This window comes from Humulus lupulus, chromosome 1 (genome assembly GCF_963169125.1).
Source record: "Humulus lupulus chromosome 1, drHumLupu1.1, whole genome shotgun sequence".
Lineage (NCBI taxonomy): Eukaryota > Viridiplantae > Streptophyta > Magnoliopsida > Rosales > Cannabaceae > Humulus > Humulus lupulus.
The window spans coordinates 20883770-20906009 of record NC_084793.1 but is presented as its reverse complement, the minus strand read 5'-3'; the positions used below and the strand labels follow the sequence as shown (position 1 = coordinate 20906009).

Genomic DNA, 22240 nt, shown 5'->3' with positions numbered 1-22240 from the left:
CAATTTTATTATAATTGGATATCTAATTTTTTATAATTGTATTGATTTGGATTAATTGGAATATTAAGCACACTAAATTATAATACATTTTTTTTTTGTCACATTAATTAATTTAAATTTAAACAAAAGATTCGTTTCTTTCTTTCCTAAAAAAATCTTAATCAAACTTCTAGCCCTAAACCAACACGAAAAGGCGCGCGTCATCAAGACACGATCATAGCCGTCCATTTAAATCGAATCTAAGAAAAATTCCATAGAAAGAAAATCTCTAGAATCATTCTCCACCGTTGGATCAAATCCAATTCCACTTGCCCGCTATATATTCCATTTTGCTGCCAACTTACGCAACCCCTTTCGCAAAGAAAGAAAGCTATCGAGAGAGAGAAAGAGCAGTAGAGAACGAGAGTTTAGAGAAAGAGAAAACCTTTAGAGCGAGAAACTATGGCGGCAACAGTTTCTCCCTGGTCCAAACCCGGCGCTTGGGCCCTAGACTCCGAAGAGCAAGAAGCCGAACTTCTGAAGGAGCAGGAGAAGAAGGCAGGCATGGAGCCTCTTCATGATTTCCCTTCTCTTTCCGCCGCCGCCATCACGAAGCCTAAGAAAAAGAAAGGTCAGACTCTTTCTCTAGCCGAGTTCACCACCTATGGAGGTCCTAAACCAGTTGCCCAACCCACCGCCCCTGCGGGTTTGACCCATGAAGATCGCATGGCTCTCCCTAAGGGCCCTCGAGAGCGTACCGCCGAAGAGCTTGAACGGGCCCGTCATAGCGGCTTTAGGTCGTTTGATCGAGGTGATAGGAACGGCGACGAGTCGTCGAATTCGAGGTGGAAGAGTTCTGATAGGAACAGTAATGGGTTTGGTAAGGATGCGCCTAGGGACTCGGGGCCTTCTCGGGCTGACGAGGCCGACAATTGGGCATCGACGAAGAAATCGTTTGGGGGTGGTAATGATTTCGAGAGAGGCGAGCGAAGAGAAAGAAGAGGGTTCTTTCCTGATTCTCAATCGAAGGCCGATGAATCGGATAGCTGGGTCACGAATAAGAGCTTTGTGCCGTCCGAGGGACGAAGATTTGGGTCGAATGGTGGTGGGTTTGAGAGGGAGAGAAAAGTGGGTTTCACCTCCAATGGTGGTGGAGCAGATGGGGACTTCTGGGGTAAGAGAAGGGAGGAGAGTAATGGTGGAACTGGGAATGAGGGTGGGAGTGTGGGTGGAGGGAGGCCAAGGTTGAATTTGCAGCCGCGAACGCTACCTGTTGTTAGCGATGGAGGCTCGCCCGGTTCAGGTTCGGGGACTGTGGCGGCTACTGTGACCAAGCCAAAGGGCTCAAACCCTTTTGGAGAGGCCAGGCCGAGGGAGGAGGTTTTGGCTGAAAAAGGACAGGACTGGAAGAAGATCGAAGAGCAGCTTGATTCGTTGAAGATTAAGGAGGTGAATGAGAAGCCAGAGGGTGGATCTTCATTTGGGAAAAGGAGTTTTGGAATCGGGAATGGGCGATCTGTTGACCGCATTGAAAAGAGTTGGAGGAAGCCTGACACGGAGGATACTAATTCCCAAAGGTTTGTATTGTCAGCTATGTGAAAATACGCTCAAGTGTTCCCTTTTTACTGTGTGAAATTTAGCAAGGTTGATACTTTGCTCCTTTCTTTACATGATGAATGAAGATATAAAAAAATTCAATAGATTGTTTGCTGCACTGTTGCTAGAATTGGTTTAGTTCTTGATAGGAATATTGATTGTTGATGATGTAAAACCAGATTGATTAGCATGATTTGCATTGACCATTGTTTTACTTTTTAGTGGCTTAACAGAGGTTTTGAATTTTCTGATTTTGGTACTCCTGCTGCTCTCGCTTCTTTATCTACCATATTGTTCTGTTCATGTTTGAGAATTTTCTTTTGGTAAACGTTCGTTGGTAATTGAGTTGTTCATCTATCACCTTTTGGGAAGGCTTGGCAGGCATTGGTACTTGTTATATTTATGAACTGTTGCAATTTAAATTATAACTGCAGCAAAGTAATTAGTACACAATTTGTTTTTTTTTAATGATTTAGTGACCAGAATAGTTTGTGGGTACTTTCTGAGCTTTCTTGGCCTCCTCCAAGGAAAGGAATGTGGTTGCTAGTTGTATGAATCTAACCCTACAGGCACCCCATTCCCCCCGCTCTTGCCTTTATTCCGGAGAATATATATAAAGCTTTTTACTTTTCTTGTCTTATGTCTGCAAGTAAATACCTTATTCTGTTTGTGGATTAAAAGGCACTTTCAAACTACTAAAAGTTTGTGTCATTGAAAGCTTATGATTTGCAATGAAATTCAGGTGATTCATTAGAAGATGTACTGTGGAGTTTTATTTGAGTTTAGCCCAAAAATCTGCTCTGTTGTTTAGAATTGTTGGAATCATTTAAAGAATTTAATTGTTTTTCATATGATTTATATATGATCAGGTAACTTTATTTCTATGGGGTGCAGTGCTGAAAAAAGCGAGGAGGATGGGCCATCAGCTGAAGAGAATTGAGAGCATTCACCAGAAAACAGAGGAAAAAGTTGATTCAAGTTATTAGATCTGTGGATTCCGTGAGACTACTATTTATTTGTTTGTTCCCTATATATTTTGGCTGTCACATATAACATTGAACTGGCATTTGACAATTTTGGTAGGCTGCTTAATTAGTTATAGGAGTTTTGTCTCGATGGCTTGCTTTGTAGTTTGTGTTGGAACTGAAAAATTTGTGGAATTGAGAAATATTCGTCACCTTAATAATTTATATTGTTTTGTCGTCAAATTATGATTTTCAAATCTGTTAAAGAGTCCATATTAGTATGGTTTTTGTATACGTTAATGAACTAATCTCGAGTTTTGATGGCTTTTTATGTCTTTTCAAATGTGATGTGTATATGTTGGCCATTCCAGTGTTGGACAAGCCTAAGAGTTCGTTTGTTTTGATTTGATTGATTGATGAAATGATTGAGGGTGGTATTTTTGGTTTAGAGCCTGTTTTGTCGACATTCTTGTTGTGCTTTGTTAGTGATATCATCTTTTTAAGTAATTGAGTTTTGATTAGTAAATATACACCTCTAAAACATGATTTTGTTGATGTGGCGTGCACTAAACAATTAATAAGTACTCCTTGATAACATTTTCTCAATCCAGGTGACATGGATGGTGCGCATTAACTTGGTTCTAAACCAGTGGAGCGAGCAAAGATCATAGTTTCTCAATTCTAGATGAGCTATTTGTAAAAATGTGTGTGTTTTTTTTTTTTTTTTTTTTTTAAATTTGGATTAGGGAACGTTTATTTAAAAATTAAATAATGAATTGTTATATAAAAACCGACAAATTAAATAAAATAATTTATATACTCGGGGCCTCCATGCTCCAGCTCAATCGATGATACTGCGGCGGCCCTGGATTTAAAGAATCAAATCTGGCTGACCCACTTTACTTTTGTTAATAGATGTTTAAATCTCATGTAGTTATGACTGCCAAATCGTGTTGAGACATCTGTCACCCTTGAAAAATAATAATGACAATAAACGAGTTATTCCCACACAAAAATTAGGGCATTGAATTACTCAAAAAAGAAAAGATGTCATTGGGTTTGAAAGTTGGGTATATTAGATTTATTTTACAAATTTCACATAAAAATGTGAAACTTTTTCTCTAGTGAGGGCACGAGAAAACTCGAGGCATGAGCTGTGTGGTTTAGTTGAAAAGGAAATTGAATAAATAATTAACTGTATTCAAGTTTCAAGAGTGGCTAAGTAAAACTTCAAAACTCACCTTTTCTTCACTGCTAATTAATGCACTTTGGTGTAGCTATATATATATATATGTATATATATACATGTACACACATCTACTCCGACGGCCAACTAATACCCGCTACCAGCAAAAGCATACCAATAATGATATAATGTTGTAAGTGACCACCATGTGAACGTTTCTGACATTTGGAATAAAACGACGACATTTGGAATAAAACGACTTAAAAAAAATTGGTTGAAACTTTGAGATATTTACTACACTTGTCTGTGAACAAGGCCTAATAAAGGCGCAACAGTTGGTATTAACGTAACACGATAATAATGATTTTGTATGTGGATCAAGTACAATATTAGGGTCTAACTTAGCTGTTTATTCTAATAAATTCTGTATAGAAATGGTGGTCGGCCGCATAGTCTTTTTAAGTCATTGTAGGAAGGATTTGGAGTCTTGTTGGTTGATCACGACACTTTAAAGACTTTTGATATTTATGTATAAATGTCATTTTGACTTTATATTTAGATTAGTGTGACAATGTTCTTGTAATTAAGCAATGTTGTCACTTGAAAATTCTGCCAAATGTTGCGTGACGTAAATGAAATAAAAATACTTCTGGTGTCCATATTGGGTATGCATTAGGGCTGTGCAAAAATTTTTACAACCCGCCCAACCCTAATAAACCGCCAAATCCAACTCGAAAAAACCGCCAAAAAACGCAACCCGAATAAAACGACCAAAATTTAAACCGCCCAATTGTTACATTGGGCGGGTCAAAAATAATTATCAACCCGCCCAATTAAGAATTTATTATTTTTAATATATTCAAATAAATATATAAATTAATTAAGTTTTGTTTTAATTTTTTTACTATAAATTTAAAATATTGTTTTAAGCTTAAAAATATAAACTTCATACTATTAGTACTAGTATTTAAAAGAAAAAAATTACAAAAATGTTAAAAAAAAAAAATACTACTTTTGTTTGGGCGGGTTGACCCGACCAACCCGCCCAACTCGCAAAAAAAAAAAATCATTTCGGTTTGGGCGGGTTAACCCGACCAACCCGCCCAAATTATTGGACGGGTTAAATTTTTTTTTTTTTCTTAATTGGGCAAGTTACGGGTCACTTTTGCTAACCCGATTATGACATTGGATGGGTAAAAATGCCTTGTAACCTGACCAACCCGCCCAATGCTCAGCCCTAATGGATAATGTTTATCTCTTTGATAATTTATGGTCCTTACCTTCTGACATATGATGAATAAGAGATTTTGATGGCTATTTGTAGAACTTAATTGTACTACATGGTATTTATTTGGACTATATATAAGAATGTATAATTGTGCATTGTATTGAATGAATCAATAATAGGTTACATAAGAGTATAAATATACACGAATAGGACAAGGAAAACTAAGACTAACAACTAACTAATTACAGCTGTTAAATAACATAATACAACAGAATTAGTTATGTCCTAACTAAGAGGTGAGGAAGCCTCAACTCTGAGTTGGATCTCAAGAGAAGAAGATGAGAGCTTGACAAGGCCTTGGTGAATATGTCTGCCACCTGATCATAAGAAGGAACATGGTTAACAACAAGCAGACCTTGAGCAATTTTCTCACTGACAAAATATAGATCAAGCTCTATATGTTTTTGTTGGAAAAAACTTATACAAGATCTTTATTTATTTTCATGTATATCTAATATTAAACAAATTAATACGAGATAGCCTAAAACATGTTTCTAAAATTGAATTCAAAGAGAAACAAATAATATAATACTTACAGTAGACGCAGCGGAATTAAGAGTCCTTCCTTCAGTTTCTCTAACTCTTGTATCCTCTCTGTCGCAGAGTATTATCAAGAAACTGAACCAATCTTCTATTTTCTTCACGATCTTCCAATGTATCCTTAGAACCACCTAGACTAGTGTGGGCAATTCTCAACACATGAGATAGATATAGAGAGAAGAAGAGAAAATAACAAAGTGGCTTAGAAAATGACTTGTGTTTAGAGAGAATATAAAACTATCAGAAAATCTGACTTGTGACTTATCTGTCGTCTCTCAAATCTTCTCTCTAAGCACTCATTTTATAGACTCAATTAGGCCATTTAATTTAATTAAAAAATCAATAAAATAACAGCCATTTTGAAGCCCTAGGTCGAAATTATCATGGGCTATAGGCCCGTGAAATTTCCCATTTGATTATAAGCTCATTGCACTTAAAATCAAGGCCTGTATTATTTTCTATTGATTTAATTAATTAAATAATTATTTAAATCCTTTATCAAATTAATTATTTATAATTTGAACTTTGATTTAAATTTATTTATTAATTTAGATACCAATTTATCTTAATTAATAAATCTGCCATAATTTCTCTTTTCTTCTCAAAATTACACAACTCTGTGAAACTATCCAAAATTGACCTGGTCAACTTTGATAATTCTAATTGATAATTAAATCAATTAATTGAGACTATCTAGATGATTTTATCCAAGGTACAATGGGGACCATGGGCCTATGAAATCAAGCTCCAATAAGTTATCATAAATCTAACAAATAAATTTACTAACTTATTAATTCCTCGTTACTCCACTATAGACTTGGAATTACACTCTTGAATTCATAGAACGCTCTATAACAAATATAGATACGCTATTAATTATCCATTGTTACAACCATAATTGTCACTCAATCCTCTATAGACGGTCTACAATGAGATAGGACTAAAATACCGTTTTACCCCTCATTGTATTTTATCCTTAAAACACTTAGTTCCTTGTAAATGATATTTCAGTAAACTATTTTAATTACTGAAATGAGATCTCTATCATTTATCACCTTGAACCAAACTAAAAGGAAACCATCGTTTCACTTCTTCATCAGAAGCTATAGATGTTCATATCTATGATTAACACTCCCACTCAATTATACTACCGAGTTCCCAAGATGTAAGTATGGGCTAGTCCGTAGGGTAAGCTGGTAACGAACAAGTCAAAGAACTCAAATAATACAATCAGTTAGAATACTAACCACTCAGAATTGAGATTGAATTGACCTATGGTCAACTATATGATATGACTAGAATAAATAATAACGGTATGTTTACTTATCTTATCAACTGTCAATATCGGTCCTGTCCGATGTAACAAATACATCCGATCTTATCTACTTTGCTAATGTTCTGGAAAGAACATAACACTGTAATGTGTAAGTAGATCATATCGTAGATTGGCAAGTCAGTGTAAATCCGGTGCACTGACTAATCTTAGGACTAACTTATTTTTGAACATATAATCATATTTATATTCCACTGTGATTACGTCACTATAAATAAGATTAGCTATATGCTCGGGATTTAATAGAAGTTTATATTAAACAAATAATCATGAAAATAAAACATGTGAGCAAAGTGATTAACCAAGTCAAAAAATGATTTCTATTCTTTTATTGATAATAAAATGAGATTACAAAGAATTTGGGTTTTAATTAGGGCATAAAACCCCAACAGTTTTGTACGCTGATGTAACACTGGATTGGAAGACATAAGTATGGTATTGATGTTGTCACACCAAAGAGTGGGTGGTTTGGAAGACATAAATATGGTACTGATGTTGTCACACCAAAGAATGGGTGGTCAAGACAAAGTGACCTGAAGTTCCTGTAAGAGAGACTGAAGCCAAGTGATTTCGGTAGCAAGATTGGCTAAACTACGATATTCTGCTTCAGTGCTGGATTTGGACACTATAGGTTGTTTCTTCGACGACCAAGAGACAAGATTGGGGCCTAAGAACACGCATAGACCAGATGTGGAGCACCAATCATCAAGATCAGATGCCCAATCAACATTTGAAAAACCAACCAGTTCAAGTGTAAACCCCTTTGTGATATGACTGCCATGTTGAAGTGTGCCTTTAAGGTAACGAAGCAATCTCTTGAGTGTCTTCCAGTGACATTGCAGCGGATTGTGCATGAATTGAGAGAGTCGATTGATGCATAGGATATTTTCGTTACAGATCACCAACAAGTGATGAATTGAGAGAGTGAGAGTGGCATATTGCAGATCACCAACAAGTTGTCGATAAAGAACATGTACAACAATAGAATCACTTCCATAGGAACTAAGCCTATTTCCTCCGAACATAGGAGTAGGCAAACTGTTTGCAAATTACATCTTGTTTCTGCATAACACATCAGTAATGTACTTGGCTTGTGAGAGATGATAGCCTTGAGAGATTTGCTCCACCTGAATGCCCAAAAAATAGTGAACAACTCCCATATCCTTGATAGAAAAAATAGAGTGAAGCTGAGTTATAAGAGCCATAACCTCACTTAAAAGAGCTACTAGTGACCAATATGTCATCGACATATACTAACAAAAATGTAGTGTGAGTAGATGTAATCTGAGTGAAGAGAGAAGAGTCGGCCCGAGAAGCATTAAAACCAAGTGAGAATAGAGTAGTCTGGAGCTTGTCAAACCAGGCCCTTGGGGCTTGTTGAAGACCATATAGAGCCTTATGAAACTTGCAAACAAGCTTAGGATTGTTGTTGTCTTGGAATCTTGGAGGCTGTGACATGTACACATCTTCTTGTAACTCATCATTAAGAAAATAATTATTGACATCAAGCTCTCTAAGGCTCCAACCTCTATGTAAAACAACTGTAAAAATGACTATGAGTGTAGTAGGTTTGGCTACGGGGCTGGAAGTTTCATGAAAATCGAACCCATACTGCTGAGTGAACCCTTTTGCTACCAATCGAACCTTGTGTTTAAGAAGACTACCATCATGATTTTCTTTTAGTTTAATGATCCATTTACAGCCTATTGGCTTCCTGTTAGAAGGCAGCTCAGTAAGAGTCCAAGTATGGTTATTTTGTAATGCTGCAAGATCTTCAAGCATAGCACTGTGCCAGTTACTGTTCTGCAAGGCATCAGTCAGAGTAAGTGGTTCTTTTGATGCAATAAATACCTTTGGTTTATAGACTCCAACTTTAGATGTAGTGATCATAGTTGAGTATTGGTTGGAGCTACATTTGTAGCAACATTATCAACTTCAGGTACCTGTGTTGGTGAGTTCTCAACACTGGATTGTGGCTGAGAGAGAATAGGTGCGTTAGGAGGAGACTGAGATGTGTCAAGACTCAGGCTATAATTAGAACTAGAAGAAATAGAGGGAGGGGAATTATTTCTGAGAGGATACTCTAGAGAAGGATCAGAAGAAATGGAAAGAGATGGAAGAGGAGAAGAGTTAGAGAGAATGATATGTACAGATAGAGTAATTTTGGTTGAGGTGGGAGTGGCATATGGAAAAAAAAACTCATTAAAGATTACATCTCTAGAAATGTACATGCGACCAGATTTTGCTAAGCACTTGTACCCCTTATGCTTAAAACTATACCCCAAGAATGTACACTCAAGAGATCTATATTGAAGTTTGTGATCATTATAGGGTCTAATATTAGGAAAACAAGCACAACCAATTTTTTTTAGTTTTGAGTAATCTGGTTTTTTCTTGAAACGATCTTGGAGAGGGGTAGAGTTGTCAAGAACATGTGTTGGCAGCCTATTAATGAGATATGAGGCCCTTACAGCCTCATCCCAAAATTTCAGAGGAAGAAAAGCATTGGCTAAGAGTGTGAGAGCAGTTTCTATGAGATGCCTATGTTTTCTTTCAGCTAGGCCATTTTACTCATGAGTAGTAGGGAAAAAGAGTCTATGGTTAATGCCATGAGTGATTAGAAACTGAGTAAAAGATCTGTACTCCCCACCTCAATCAGATTGCAAAGTATTTATCTTATAGTCTAACTCATTTTCAACTTGAGTTTTGAAGTTAATAAAAGTTTGAAGTGCTTCAGATTTGACTTTAAGTAAATAGACCCAAGTGTACCTAGAATATGCATCAATAAAATGGATATAATACTTGTAAAAATTTGATGACACAATAGGTGCATCACCCATATATTCGAATGAATTAGTTCAAGAGAATGAGTATACTGACTTGTTGAATTAGGGAAATGAAATTTGTGAATCTTTCCTTGACAACAAGTAGTACAAAAATCTTGAACATATTTATTAATATGGAGTATATTACAAGATTTGAGTATATAGATTACAATTTTGGCAGAAGGATGACCAAGCCTTCTATGCCATAACATGTACTTAGAGTCTACATTATTGGAAACAATAGAAGAAAAAGACTGAATTGAATTACAAAGAGTATTTGAAGATAAACTAGTCGAGTTAGAGGCAACAAAGTGGACTGATGAGGAAGGACTAGAAGAGAGATCCAAATCAGTTGGGGAAAAGGAATACATGCCATTACTAAGCTTGCCCTGCATCAAAATGGCTTTGGTGCTCTGATCCTTAACAAGACAGTGAGAAGAATGAAACTCAAAGAAAACATTGTTATCGTGAGCAAACTTGGAAACACTGATAAGATTCTTTGTGATTTTTAGAACATGTAAAAGATTACGAAGAACAAGAGTTTTAGAGTGAAAGGGGGAAACGAAATGAGATTCACCAACATTGGAGATTTTCAAGCTAGCTCCATCACCAATAAGCAACTGGTCAGTACCTTGATAAGGTGTCTTGGTCATGAGGTTCTGGTCATCATTAGTGTTGCCCCTGATTTTGGGCAACTGACATGGAGTCAAAATACGCTTGACGTGGATGAACGCGTTGAAAAGAACGTGATGACGAAAATAATAAGAACACGATATTTTATAGTGGTTCGGCCCCAGGATCTGGTAATAACCTACGTCCACTTAGATTGTTATTGATGTGAGATCCAAAGGAGTGATCAAAGAACTAGGGTTCAATGAGTTTCACCCACCTCTGAAGAACAATACAATATGATTGGTATGATAACTCTAATCCCAAGCGATTTAGAAGTTAGAAAAAGAAAAAGAAGGATCCCCTTCCCTGAGCCCTCTTCTTCTATTTATAATCTCAGGGAAGATTTACATTGATTTGTTACAGATATTATTTCCTAAATAATCGGATACTGAGGGAATAATGGGAGAGAATTTCGGATTCCATCATAACTGCCTAAGATTTCCTCCGCATGTTACATGCATACGACCAGACTGGTCGTATGAAAAGACCGATCGCATAATGTCGAATGTCTTCCTGGTCGATAGTCGAACACAGGTTTTGCCAGGTGTCAGCCACGTGCAATTAATTCCTGCCATGTCATTCACTTCTGATTTTTGGGATAAAAATTAGTACAATGATTTGTGGCGCCTGAATAAGGGTACCAGGCAGGGTCATTCACAACATCTGAGGTGGGCAACATAGCAGACATGGACGTCTGATTCTTGTCAATAGGAGCAGCTCCAAACCTTGGAAATTCAACATTGAACCACTGGTAGCACTTGGAAGCAAGATGACAAGGTCTTGAACACAACTGACAAACAGGACATGGTGCACCAGATTGATTTGAAAAATTTCCACGAGCTGTGCCATTTCCAGGTTGAGCTGAGGGATTTGATAAGGATCTTGGTGGAGTAGCATACGGATTCCAGGTAGCACCCTGTGACGCCCCACATCACTATGGCTGCTTTCTGGAATGACGACTGGCCCTACAAACCAAGACAAGTCTTTCCAGCGTGCTTTGTCCTCACTCGCACACTTCCTGGGAAAACTTCCCAGGAGGTCACCCATCCCTAGATTACTCCAGGCCAAGCACGCTTAACCATGGAGTTCTCAAGTGATGAGATACCGAAAAGAAGATGCACCTTCCTGATATAGGAAGTACCCATCAATCCATTTAAGCCCTCTTCAACTGTGTAGTCCCATACCTACACAGTCTTAGAATCATTACACTTGACCTTCCCCAGGCGGTGTGGGATTGCACAGCTTACCTGATCTTTCCCCTTACGGATCACGGGATTCTGACTGTCACAATCACCCCCCCTTACGGGCCCGACGTCCCCGTCGGCCACACTTCCGCCTGGGTCAAGGCTCTGATACCATTATGTGACGCCCCACATCACTATGGCTGCTTTCTGGAATGACGACTGGCCCTACAAACCAAGACAAGTCTTTCCAGCGTGCTTTGTCCTCACTCGCACACTTCTTGGGAAAACTTCCCAGGAGGTCACCCATCCCTAGATTACTCTAGGCCAAGCACGTTTAACCATGGAGTTCTCAAGTGATGGGCTACCGAAAAGAAGATGCACCTTCCTGATATAGGTAGTACCCATCAATCCATTTAAGCCCTCTTCAACTGTGTAGTCCCATACCTACACAGTCTTAGAATCATTACACTTGACCTTCCCCAGGCAGTGTGGGATTGCACAACTTACCCGGTCTTTCCCCTTACGGATCACGGGATTCTGACTGTCACAATCACCCCCCTTATGGGCCCGACGTCCCCGTCAGCCACACTTCCGGCTGGGTCAAGGCTCTGATATTTTTATTCATTTTTGAGTGCATTACAATTCTAACCGAATGTTAGAGCTATTAAGTAAAGTGGAAGAATAACTAATGAATATGCAACTATAACATTCATGGGCATTTCATTAGTATAATACCCATAGAATGATGCTAAATACAAGCAAACAATCACTAAAGTTATGAAAAATAAAGAGAAATTCATGTTTTGATGATGAATTTTATCTAGAAGGTTAAGAGATGAAGAAGTTGTGCAAATAAATGGTTGAAGGAACAAGTATTTATAGGACAAAAACTAGCCGTTTATGACCGTTGGTGAATAGTGTTCATGACCGTTGGAGGTATAGTTGTTTTCTATTATGGGATTTTAACAATTCTAAGTAGTTGAAGTAACCAACAGGTGGGAATAATTAATTTATGGGTGTTAGAGAAACTTTTTCAGAAAAGTTTGTGAGTCAAAAATGCTGGACTAAGTAATATAAGAATATTGGGAAATTTTCAATTTTTTTACTATTCACCGGGTACTATTCATAGTGGGTCCCACAGTGGGGTCCGCAAGGGTCCCACAGTAGGGTCCACATGGGTCCCACAGCGGGGTCCACCCCATGGTTCCCATATGATGATGCAGTAGTGATATAATGATGATTTTAGCAAACCACCATGCTTATATTTTGAATATTTTATTATTCCACTATGCTTGATATTTTTAATATTTTATTAGCATAGTAGCCCAAAATTTTCCTATAAATAGCCCTTCCAAAACTCATCTTGAATCACAAAATCCTTATTTTCTTTCTCTTACTCTACCCAAAAATCTTCCTAACACACTTCTAAAGTTCTAAGCCTTGAAGATCTAGGCGAAGTTCTGTCTGAAATGCTAGCCTACGAAAACCTTTTAGGTAAGCTCTTTCCGAGCCTTTCATTTAAGTTATTTAGTTATTATATATACACAGATTATTTTACTATGCCGTTATAATGCCAAAATTTATACATAGATTACTTTACTATAATGCCAAAATTTATATATGGATTATGTCACCATGCCATTATAATGCCAAAAGTTATATAGATTACTTTACTATGCCATTAAAATGCTAAAATTTATATATAGATTATTTTACCATGTCGCCGTAATTTACAATGCCAAAAATTGAAATATAAACTATTTTTTTTATGTATCGTTATAATACTAAACTTATATAGGCTATGGTCACACTTTGGACTATTTGGACTTGTATTATATGACCTTATTCCCTATTATTATGGATTGATACTATGACCTGGACATTTCCGTATGACCATGACCACGACCACGACTTTTAGACCAGGACCATCCCATGGACTAATATAGTATGACCATACGCCTGGACATAAAATAAACAATAAGAAGAAAAGAAAAATAGAATAACAACAATTATAAACTAAAATTACATCATGTAGATTTTATGTAAGTTAATAGTTTGTGTTTTTATCAGGAAGCTAACAATTTCGGTTGTTTTATCAAGACGCAAGGTAAGTAGAATCCTTATCTACAATACAAGTCTTTTATGTGTCTTATGTGCATTTATATGCTATCCTGCCATGTTGTTATGCATAAGTTATTTTTAAGAATGTTATATTTCTTATGCATAAGCACGCTTAATGTTCACAAACAAGTTATTGAAAGTGTTAAAGTAGAGGTGCTGCTTGGGAGACCTACGTCCCAAAAATGTAAGGAGGGAGATGTACGTCCCTATATAATGAATGTTTATGAGGGAGAAATTCCCTATTATCATGTTTATGTTCAGGTGGGAATGTGATTCCCTATGTAATGCCGGCAGCAGCATCCTCTAGGGCCCAAAAGAAAGGAAAGTGAAAGAAAGAAAGAAAATACATAGCATGTTGCATGTTTATTTTAATGCATATGAGGTAGTTATTCTACTTACTTAGCCTTAGCTCATCAGATAATGTTTTGTATTGTAGGTAAGAGGCCCCAAATATAAATTGTTGATGAGTATACGTGGAGCCAACATGACTGTACATATGGGGCTGACCTGAAGGGAATGGAGTTCTGCTATGCTATTTTATAAATAAACGAGAAACTTGATTTTATAATTATATTTCATTAAAATTATTTTGTGAACTTTATAATTTACTTAAAGCTTTAAAAGTATTTCATAACGTTGTAATTTACATAAAGCTTTTCAATTTATCGGTTAGATGCATCTTCATTTCTACGTTAAGGTGTAGTAACGCCACGAAAATTATTTATAAAAGTATTAAGATTTGTATGTAAGATAAAGTTTTTATTTAATTATGAGTATTGTACGGTTTGAAGTTATGAACATTAGTTTATGTATTGTTTAATAAAGTTTTTGTAAATTCAGAATTTCAGTATTGTTATATTCAGGTAAAACTTTGTTTTTACACTATATATATGTATGTTAAGAAATGAGGTCGTTACAGAGTGGTATCATAAGTAAGGTCTTTGTCCACCTGTAACGACGTACTCTGTAACGACCTCATAAGTAAGGTCTTTGTCCACCTGGATAACTTCATGTTTCAACACGTGACTGGAATCAGGAATGTATTTCTTCAACATAGACACATGGAATACATCATGTATATCCGACAACTCTGGTGGCAGTGCCAATTTATAGGCCACTTTTCCAATTCGGTCTAGTATTTCAAAAGGTCCAATGAACCTTGGATTCAATTTCCCTTTTTTTCCAAATCTCATAACACCTTTCATTGGTGTTATCCGCAGAAATACTTTTTCTCCGACTTGGAACTCTAATGGTCTTCTTCGTTTGTCTGCATAGCACTTTTGTCGACTTTGGGCTGTTGCTATCCTCTGTTGAATTTTTCGAACGGCTTCCGTTGTCGACGTCACCATATCTGGTCCAGTTTGTTGCTCTATGTACTTCCTTTCACCCACTTCATGCCAATGGATAGGAGATCGACACTTCTGCCCATATAACGCTTCATAGGGTGCCATCCCTATGGTTTCCTGATAACTGTTGTTATAGGCAAATTCAATCAGCGGTAAATATTTACTCCACGATCCTTCAAAGTCCAGGACACACGCTCTTAGCATATCTTCAAGAGTCTGTATAGTCCTTTCTGTTTGACCATTTGTTTGTGGGTGGAAAGCTGTACTAAATTTCAATCTTGTCCCCATAGCCTTGTGCAAGCTTTGCCAGAACTTCGAAGTAAATTTTGAGTCTCTATCTGACACTATGGAAATTGGAATTCCATGCAATCGTACTATCTCTTGCACATAAGCTTCCGCTAACTGGTCCCCTGTGTACGTCACCTTTACCGGAAGGAAATGAGCCGACTTTGTTAATCGGTCGATGATGACCCATATTGAATCATATCCTTTGCTTGTTCGTGGAAGTCTAATAACAAAGTCCATTGCAATCTGCTCCCATTTCCATTCTGGTATTTCCAAAGGCTGCAGTTCTCCTCCAGGTCGTTGATGTTCTGCCCTAATCCTCTGGCAAGTAAGGCATCGAGCTACATATTGGGCTACATCTTTCTTCATGCCAGGCCACCAAAAGTGTTCCTTCAAACTTCTGTAGATCTTTGTTGAGCCTGGGTGTACCGTGTATGGAGTGTTATGAGCTTCCTTCATAATCTTATTCTTAATGTCCTCTCTTGCAGGTACGCAAACTCTTCCATTAAATTTTAATATTCCTGAGTCAGAAACATTAAAATTCTTCATTTTTTCTTCTTTGACTTCTGCTTTGACCTCGGTTAGGTGAGGATCTGATTCTTGACCTTCTTTTATTTCCTCCAGTAGAGTCGATTGCAACGTCAGATTGGACAATCCTCCGATTACTACTTCTATGCCCGATCTTACTACTTCCTCTTGTAGCGGTTTGGACAAGGCTTGAAGGAACATTAAGCTTGTCGACGTCTTTCTACTTAATGCATCCGCTACTTTGTTAGCTTTACCAGGGTGGTATAGAATTTCACAGTCGTAATCTTTGACTAATTCCAACCACCTTCTTTGTCTCATATTAAGTTCCTTCTGGGTAAAGAAGTACTTCAAACTCTTGTGATCAGTAAAAATTTTACATTTCACTCCGTAGAGATAATGTCTCCAAATTTTCAAGGCGAAAACTACCGCAGCTAACTCTAGATCATGTGTGGGGTAGTTCTTCTCGTAATCCTTTAATTGTCTGGAGGCGTAAGCTACTACTCTCTCTTCTTGCATCAACACCGCTCCTAATCCCATCTTTGAAGCGTCATAGAAAATTTCAAACTCGTCTGTACTATTCGGGATGGTGAGGACTGGGGCATTAGTTAGTCGATTCTTTAATTCCATAAAACTCTTCTCACAAGCTTCAGTCCATATGAATCGACTATTCATTCTAGTGAGTGCCGTAAGTGGGGTTGCGATTTTGGAAAACCCTTCTATGAATCGTCGATAATATCCAGCTAAGCCCAGAAAACTTCTGACTTCAGTTGCATTCCTTGGCTGGGACCATCCTTTTACTGCTTCTACCTTAGCTGGATCCACCAAAATCCCACTTTTTGACACAACATGTCCCAAAAAGTTAATCTTGTCGAGCCAAAATTCACACTTCTTGAATTTGGCATACAATTGTTCCTTTTTGAGAGTTTCCAGCGTACGTCTTAGATGTTCCTCATGTTCTTTTTCCGACTTTGAGTATATAAGGATATCATCGATAAAAACAACGACAAATTTATCCAAGAAATCCTTAAATACCCTATTCATGAGGTCCATGAAAGCTGCAGGAGCATTAGTTAGTCCAAATGGCATCACCAGGAATTCGTAATGTCCATAACGAGTTCGAAACGCCGTTTTGGGAATATCATGTTCCTTCACCTTGAGCTGGTGGTATCCTGAACGAAGGTCTATCTTTGAAAATACTGCCGCTCCTTGTAGTTGGTCGAATAAATCATCAATCCTGGGTAGCGGGTACTTATTTTTAATCGTCACTTTGTTGAGCTCCCTGTAATCAATGCACATTCTCATTGTACCATCCTTCTTCTTCACGAATAGTACTGGAGCTCCCCACGGTGAATGACTGGGTCTTATAAACTTCTTTTCCAAAAGTTCCTCCAGTTGAGTCTTTAGTTCCTTCAGTTCGGCAGGTGCCATGCGGTAAGGGGCCTTTGAAATCGGAGTTGTACCAGGTAACAACTCGATCTCAAACTCAATTTCACGATCGGGAGGAATTCCAGGAAGATCTTCTGGAAATACTTCCATGAATTCGCGTACAATATGAACGTCTTCAGGTCGCGCAAGCTTCTCTTTCGAGACGTCACAAATCGTTGCTAGATATCCAGTGCATCCGTTTGCTAGTAATTTTTTAGCCTTTGCTGCAGAAATCATTGGTGAAGGAGTTCGTCTCTCTTTTCCTTGGAAATGAACTTCGCCTTCTCCTACCGGTGCAAAAATGACTTCTTTCTTACTACAGTCGATTCTAGCGTTATACGTTGTTAGGAAATCCATTCCTAAAATGACATCATAGTCCTTCATGTCGATAATGATCAGGTTAACATATAGTTCCCTGTCATTGATTGTAATTGGTATAGTCTTATACCAATGAGTTGAGTATAGCACTTCCCCGGAGGGCAGTGCTACACTAAAAATTGTATCCATCTCAACAGGTAATCCATTAAGTCTATCAACTAAATGTACCGATGCGAATGAGTGTGTAGCTCCAGAATCAACTAATACTGATGCAGGGATGTTATTGAAAATGAGCTGATCTGAGATTACTGTGGATGGACTTTGTTGCGGATTTTCCTAAGTGTGTGCAAGTGTACACAATCGTTGAACAAGTAATATAATGAAAGTAATTTTTATCGTCTCCTCAAGGATTGCCAAACAAGTATTGTAAAAATCATCATCAAACAATTTGGGGTGCAATTAATTATCCCTTTTTTTTTTATGATTAATCAAATTAACTAAAGGACAAAAAAGAACTAAACAAGATAATTAATTTAGGCGTTTAACAATAAAGCTGGAAAATAACAAATTGCGATTACTATGATGATAAAAGTTAGGCATATCAAATCCCCCTAATTTGTAGTTTTGCCCCTGATGTTGCAACAAAGTTCATAGCAAAGTTCTCTTGTAACTAGGATTTCCAATTTAATGCACATGCCATTTTTCCAAATGCTCATGTTAAAATTCCATCAATTAGATTCACATATTCCTATGCTAAATTTAATTTCAAGAACATAATTCCTAGCATCAATCCGTCAAGTTTGCAAGATGAATAAAATATTCCTAAGTTATTCACTAATCAATACAAAAGTATCAACATGCATCAATCAAGCATTTCCACTCATTTTTACCCTTCCGGAATTAAAACTAGCTTGTCTCTCACATAAGTTGATCATTCTCAAGCAAGATATTTGCACAATAAAATAGCTCAATTGAACAAGAGAAAAATTTCATAAAATAGTCAACAATTTGGGGGCAATTGCAAATTAGGGTTCATCAATATCCCTAACACAAATAACTTAAGTCATAGTAAAAATACCCAAATCACCACAATAAATATTCAGCATTATCTCAAGAGTTCAAGAAAGGAAGAAAAAGAAAATAAAATTATATGAAAGTTGAGTTTAGAAAAACAAGCCAAGCTGATAGAGATATTCTCTTCTTGTCTTCTAACTCTTAATCCTCTTCTTCTTCTAGCTTCCTTCTCTTTCCTCTTCTCTTCTTGATGATTCAGCTCCAAGAAATTCAGAAATAAACCCCTTTAATGGAGCTTTGGGCGGCTGGTTCTCTCCCTCTTTACTCTATTTTCTTGGGTGAAGAAGATAATCCCTTTTTTTGGGCTCACAAAGGGTATAAACCCTCTCCTTCTCTCTCTACACGTGGGGGACAATATTCTGTTCCTTTTCAGAAGTTGCAGCTCCTTTCCACCTCATCTAAGTACATGCCAAGTGTGCAGACTTTATGTTGCTGACTGTCCATACTTTGCTGCAGCAAAGTTGACTGATGTTGCAACAACAGCCAGAATTTCAGCTCTAATATGATTTCCTTCCACATGCTTCACTAAGCTTTCCAAGCACCCTCTAGCTATGCCTTAAAAATAAATACCACATTTTTAGAACATAATTCCATTATTTTCCACAAGAGTTATCATTAATTAAAACAAATTACACAAACAAAGTTAAGAGACAAAGTGACTAAAACCACACAATAACAGCACAAACACTCAATTTCACCTAACTTTTTAAGTCCAAAAGCTAAATTAATAACTCTAAAATATAGAGTTATCAGACTTGCTTCCGCTTCTTCTCGAGTCAAGGCAAAGACTCTGGCGTTTGTTTTCATTTCTTCTCCCCTTTTATACTGTTCATTACGGTGGGAACATTCCTTTGCAAAGTGTCCTGGCTTCCCGCATATGTAGCAAGTGTTAGTACCAACCCGACATTCACCAGGATGATATCTGTTACATTTGGGGCATTGAGGAAATCCTGGCTTTTCTTGGGACTGCTCCTTTCCTCTCTTGTTGTTGTTGTTGTTGTTGTTGAAACTCCACTGGTTAGGCCGCTTCTTGTCACTACTTTTCTGACTTGGACCACCTTTCATGAAATGGTTATTTTGCCGATTTCGGAAGTTCCTTGCGCCCTGTCTTCTGAATTCAGCTTCTTTCTCCCGTTCTTGCATCAGTATTGCCCTTTCGATCTTCAAGGCTTTGTCAGCAACTTTGGAAAAAGAAGCTCCCTCCAAGTCTGCTACTTCGAGGTCTTTGCGAATGTCAGGATGAATAGCATTTTTGAAATGCTTGATTTTTAATTCATCCGTACAGACCATGTGGGGGGCGTATCTTGAGAGTTCATTAAATTTTCGAATAAACTCTTTCATCAACATCTTTTTCTGCCTCAGGTAAGTGAATTCTCTTGCTTTTTCATCTTTTAAGGCAGTCGTAAGGTATCTCTCTTCCAATAAGTTTCGAAAATGTTCCCAAGTCATTGTGTCTACTCCATGGATGGCCGCCATAGTATCCCACCAATAGCTAGCATCCTCCCTCAACAAGTATATTGCTAGCCGCACTTTGTCTACTTGTGGGACTCGAGCTAGATCAAAAAGTCTTTCCATCGTGCGAATCCAATTCTCTGTTACTTTCGAATCAATGCTTCCATAAAATTCCGGGGGGTGGAATTTCATAAAGGCCTCCGGAGAGTAATTGGCTATTGCATTCCTGACTTCTATTGGAGGAGTCGGAGGTGGTGCGTGTTGCTGTGCTCCATTTGTTGGTGGGTGGTCTGCGCTATCATGTGGTGATTCTTCATTACCCTGTGGTCGTCCTTCATTTCTTTGTTGACTTATGTATTGTGCTAGTAAATCTTCTAACCGTTGGTTTTTCTCCCTTTCTTCTTGAAATTTCCGCATTAGCTCAGCAACATTTGGAATAGTTTGCTCTGCAGTAGGCTCTCCAGCTGCATGTCCTTCCATTCTTCAACTCTAAAAGGTCATGAGTTGGGATGATTACCATGAATAAAACTTTCTTGAAAGTAAATGACCATATCACTTATTTACACGTCAAGTAGCGCTAGATATAACTTTGTTAAGGGATTAAATTTAACGCTAATATATATTTATATATATATATTCATAAGGACTTACTTGATGAGTACCACGCTTACCATCATGCTTGTACATATGGGATTGTCTTCAAAACCGATCCGCTCTGATACCACTCTGTGACGCCCCACATCACTATGGCTGCTTTCTGGAATGACGACTGGCCCTACAAACCAAGACAAGTCTTTCCAGCGTGCTTTGTCCTCACTCGCACACTTCTTGGGAAAACTTCCCACGAGGTCACCCATCCCTAGATTACTCCAGGCCAAGCACGCTTAACCATGGAGTTCTCAAGTGATGGGCTACCGAAAAGAAGATGCACCTTCCTGATATAGGTAGTACCCATCAATCCATTTAAGCCCTCTTCAACTGTGTAGTCCCATACCTACACAGTCTTAGAATCATTACACTTGACCTTCCCCAGGCGGTGTGGGATTGCACAGCTTACCCGGTCTTTCCCCTTACGGATCACGGGATTCTGACTGTCACACACCCCTACCAAATTGTGAAAAATCGGGTGTAGACGATCCCCCACCAAAATTATAATTGGAGAAACCTCCTCTTCTCCTTTGATTTGTTAGTGCAAGAAGCGGATGAGAATCCAAATCACGAGATTGTTTCTCAATGCGACTTTCTTGAGCAAGTAACAAGGACTCGATCTCAGCCACAATATAAGGGTGAGATCTAGAATTGACAGAAGTGATGAATGTGTCATTCAGATGACCGTCCATTAAAAATTGTAGCTATGCGTTCCTTAACAGAAACAGATTCTCCAATGGAATGGAGTTGATCAATAAGAAATTTCACCTTAAGCAAATAGTCATTCAAGGATAACGAACCTTTCTTGATGTTACACAACTGATTCTTGAATTGATCTACCTTTGCCTCAGTCTGAGTAACGAAGTACAAATCAAGAAGCTACCAAACTTGAATCGAAGTACGTGATCCAATAACTCGCGTGAGGATGCCATCGGCCATAGATGAGAGAAGCCATGAGTAAAGAAGTTGATCATGCCTTTTCCAGTCTTTGCATTTCAGATTGACTTTCTTCAAGGTACGATCTGCTTCATCAAGGTACGATATGCTTCATCAAGGTACTCCAATGGCGGAACGAAGGTGGAATCGATGTAATCTTGGAGATTGTGAACATATAGTAGCTTCAACCTGAGGACGCCAGAGAAGGTAATTGTTGTTGTCGAGCTTCACAGATAGAGTATGGGAGAAGACGATAGCTGAGAAAGAGGTTGTAGCCCCAGATGGATTCGAAGATACCATGGGCGGAAGCTTATGATGAACGAAAATGAACAACGAGAGTAAAAAAAATGAATTTAGGAAAAGAAAGAAGGTCTTAGAATGGTTCTGATACCATGCAAGGAAAGTATGAGAATGTGTAATTGTCTATTGTATTGAATGAATCAATAATAGGTTACATCAGAGTATATGTATACACTTGGCATGTAAATGAGGTGGGTTTACCCCGCCCTGATAAGTTCCTTGGAGCGGGTTGGGTCAAC

At 37.9% G+C, this 22240-nt stretch overlaps 1 protein-coding gene across 2 annotated transcripts; it reads left to right on the top strand.

Moving 5' to 3' along the window:
- The first annotated feature begins 341 nt into the window (after positions 1 to 341).
- On the top strand, positions 342 to 3255 carry LOC133788662 (eukaryotic translation initiation factor 4B3). 2 transcript variants are annotated; one of them, XR_009873334.1, is made up of 3 exons: positions 342 to 1556; positions 2470 to 2574; positions 3152 to 3255. XR_009873334.1 is itself a non-coding variant. In XM_062226213.1 (2 exons), exons 1-2 carry the CDS (start codon positions 442 to 444, stop codon positions 2513 to 2515), a joined length of 1161 nt encoding a protein of 386 aa, XP_062082197.1. In that variant the 5' UTR covers positions 342 to 441; the 3' UTR covers positions 2516 to 2783. The 2 variants fall into 2 exon arrangements, 1 of the variants encoding a protein (XP_062082197.1); XM_062226213.1 differs by lacking the exon at positions 3152 to 3255 and having other exon boundaries at positions 2470 to 2783.
- The last annotated feature ends 18985 nt before the right edge of the window (positions 3256 to 22240 follow it).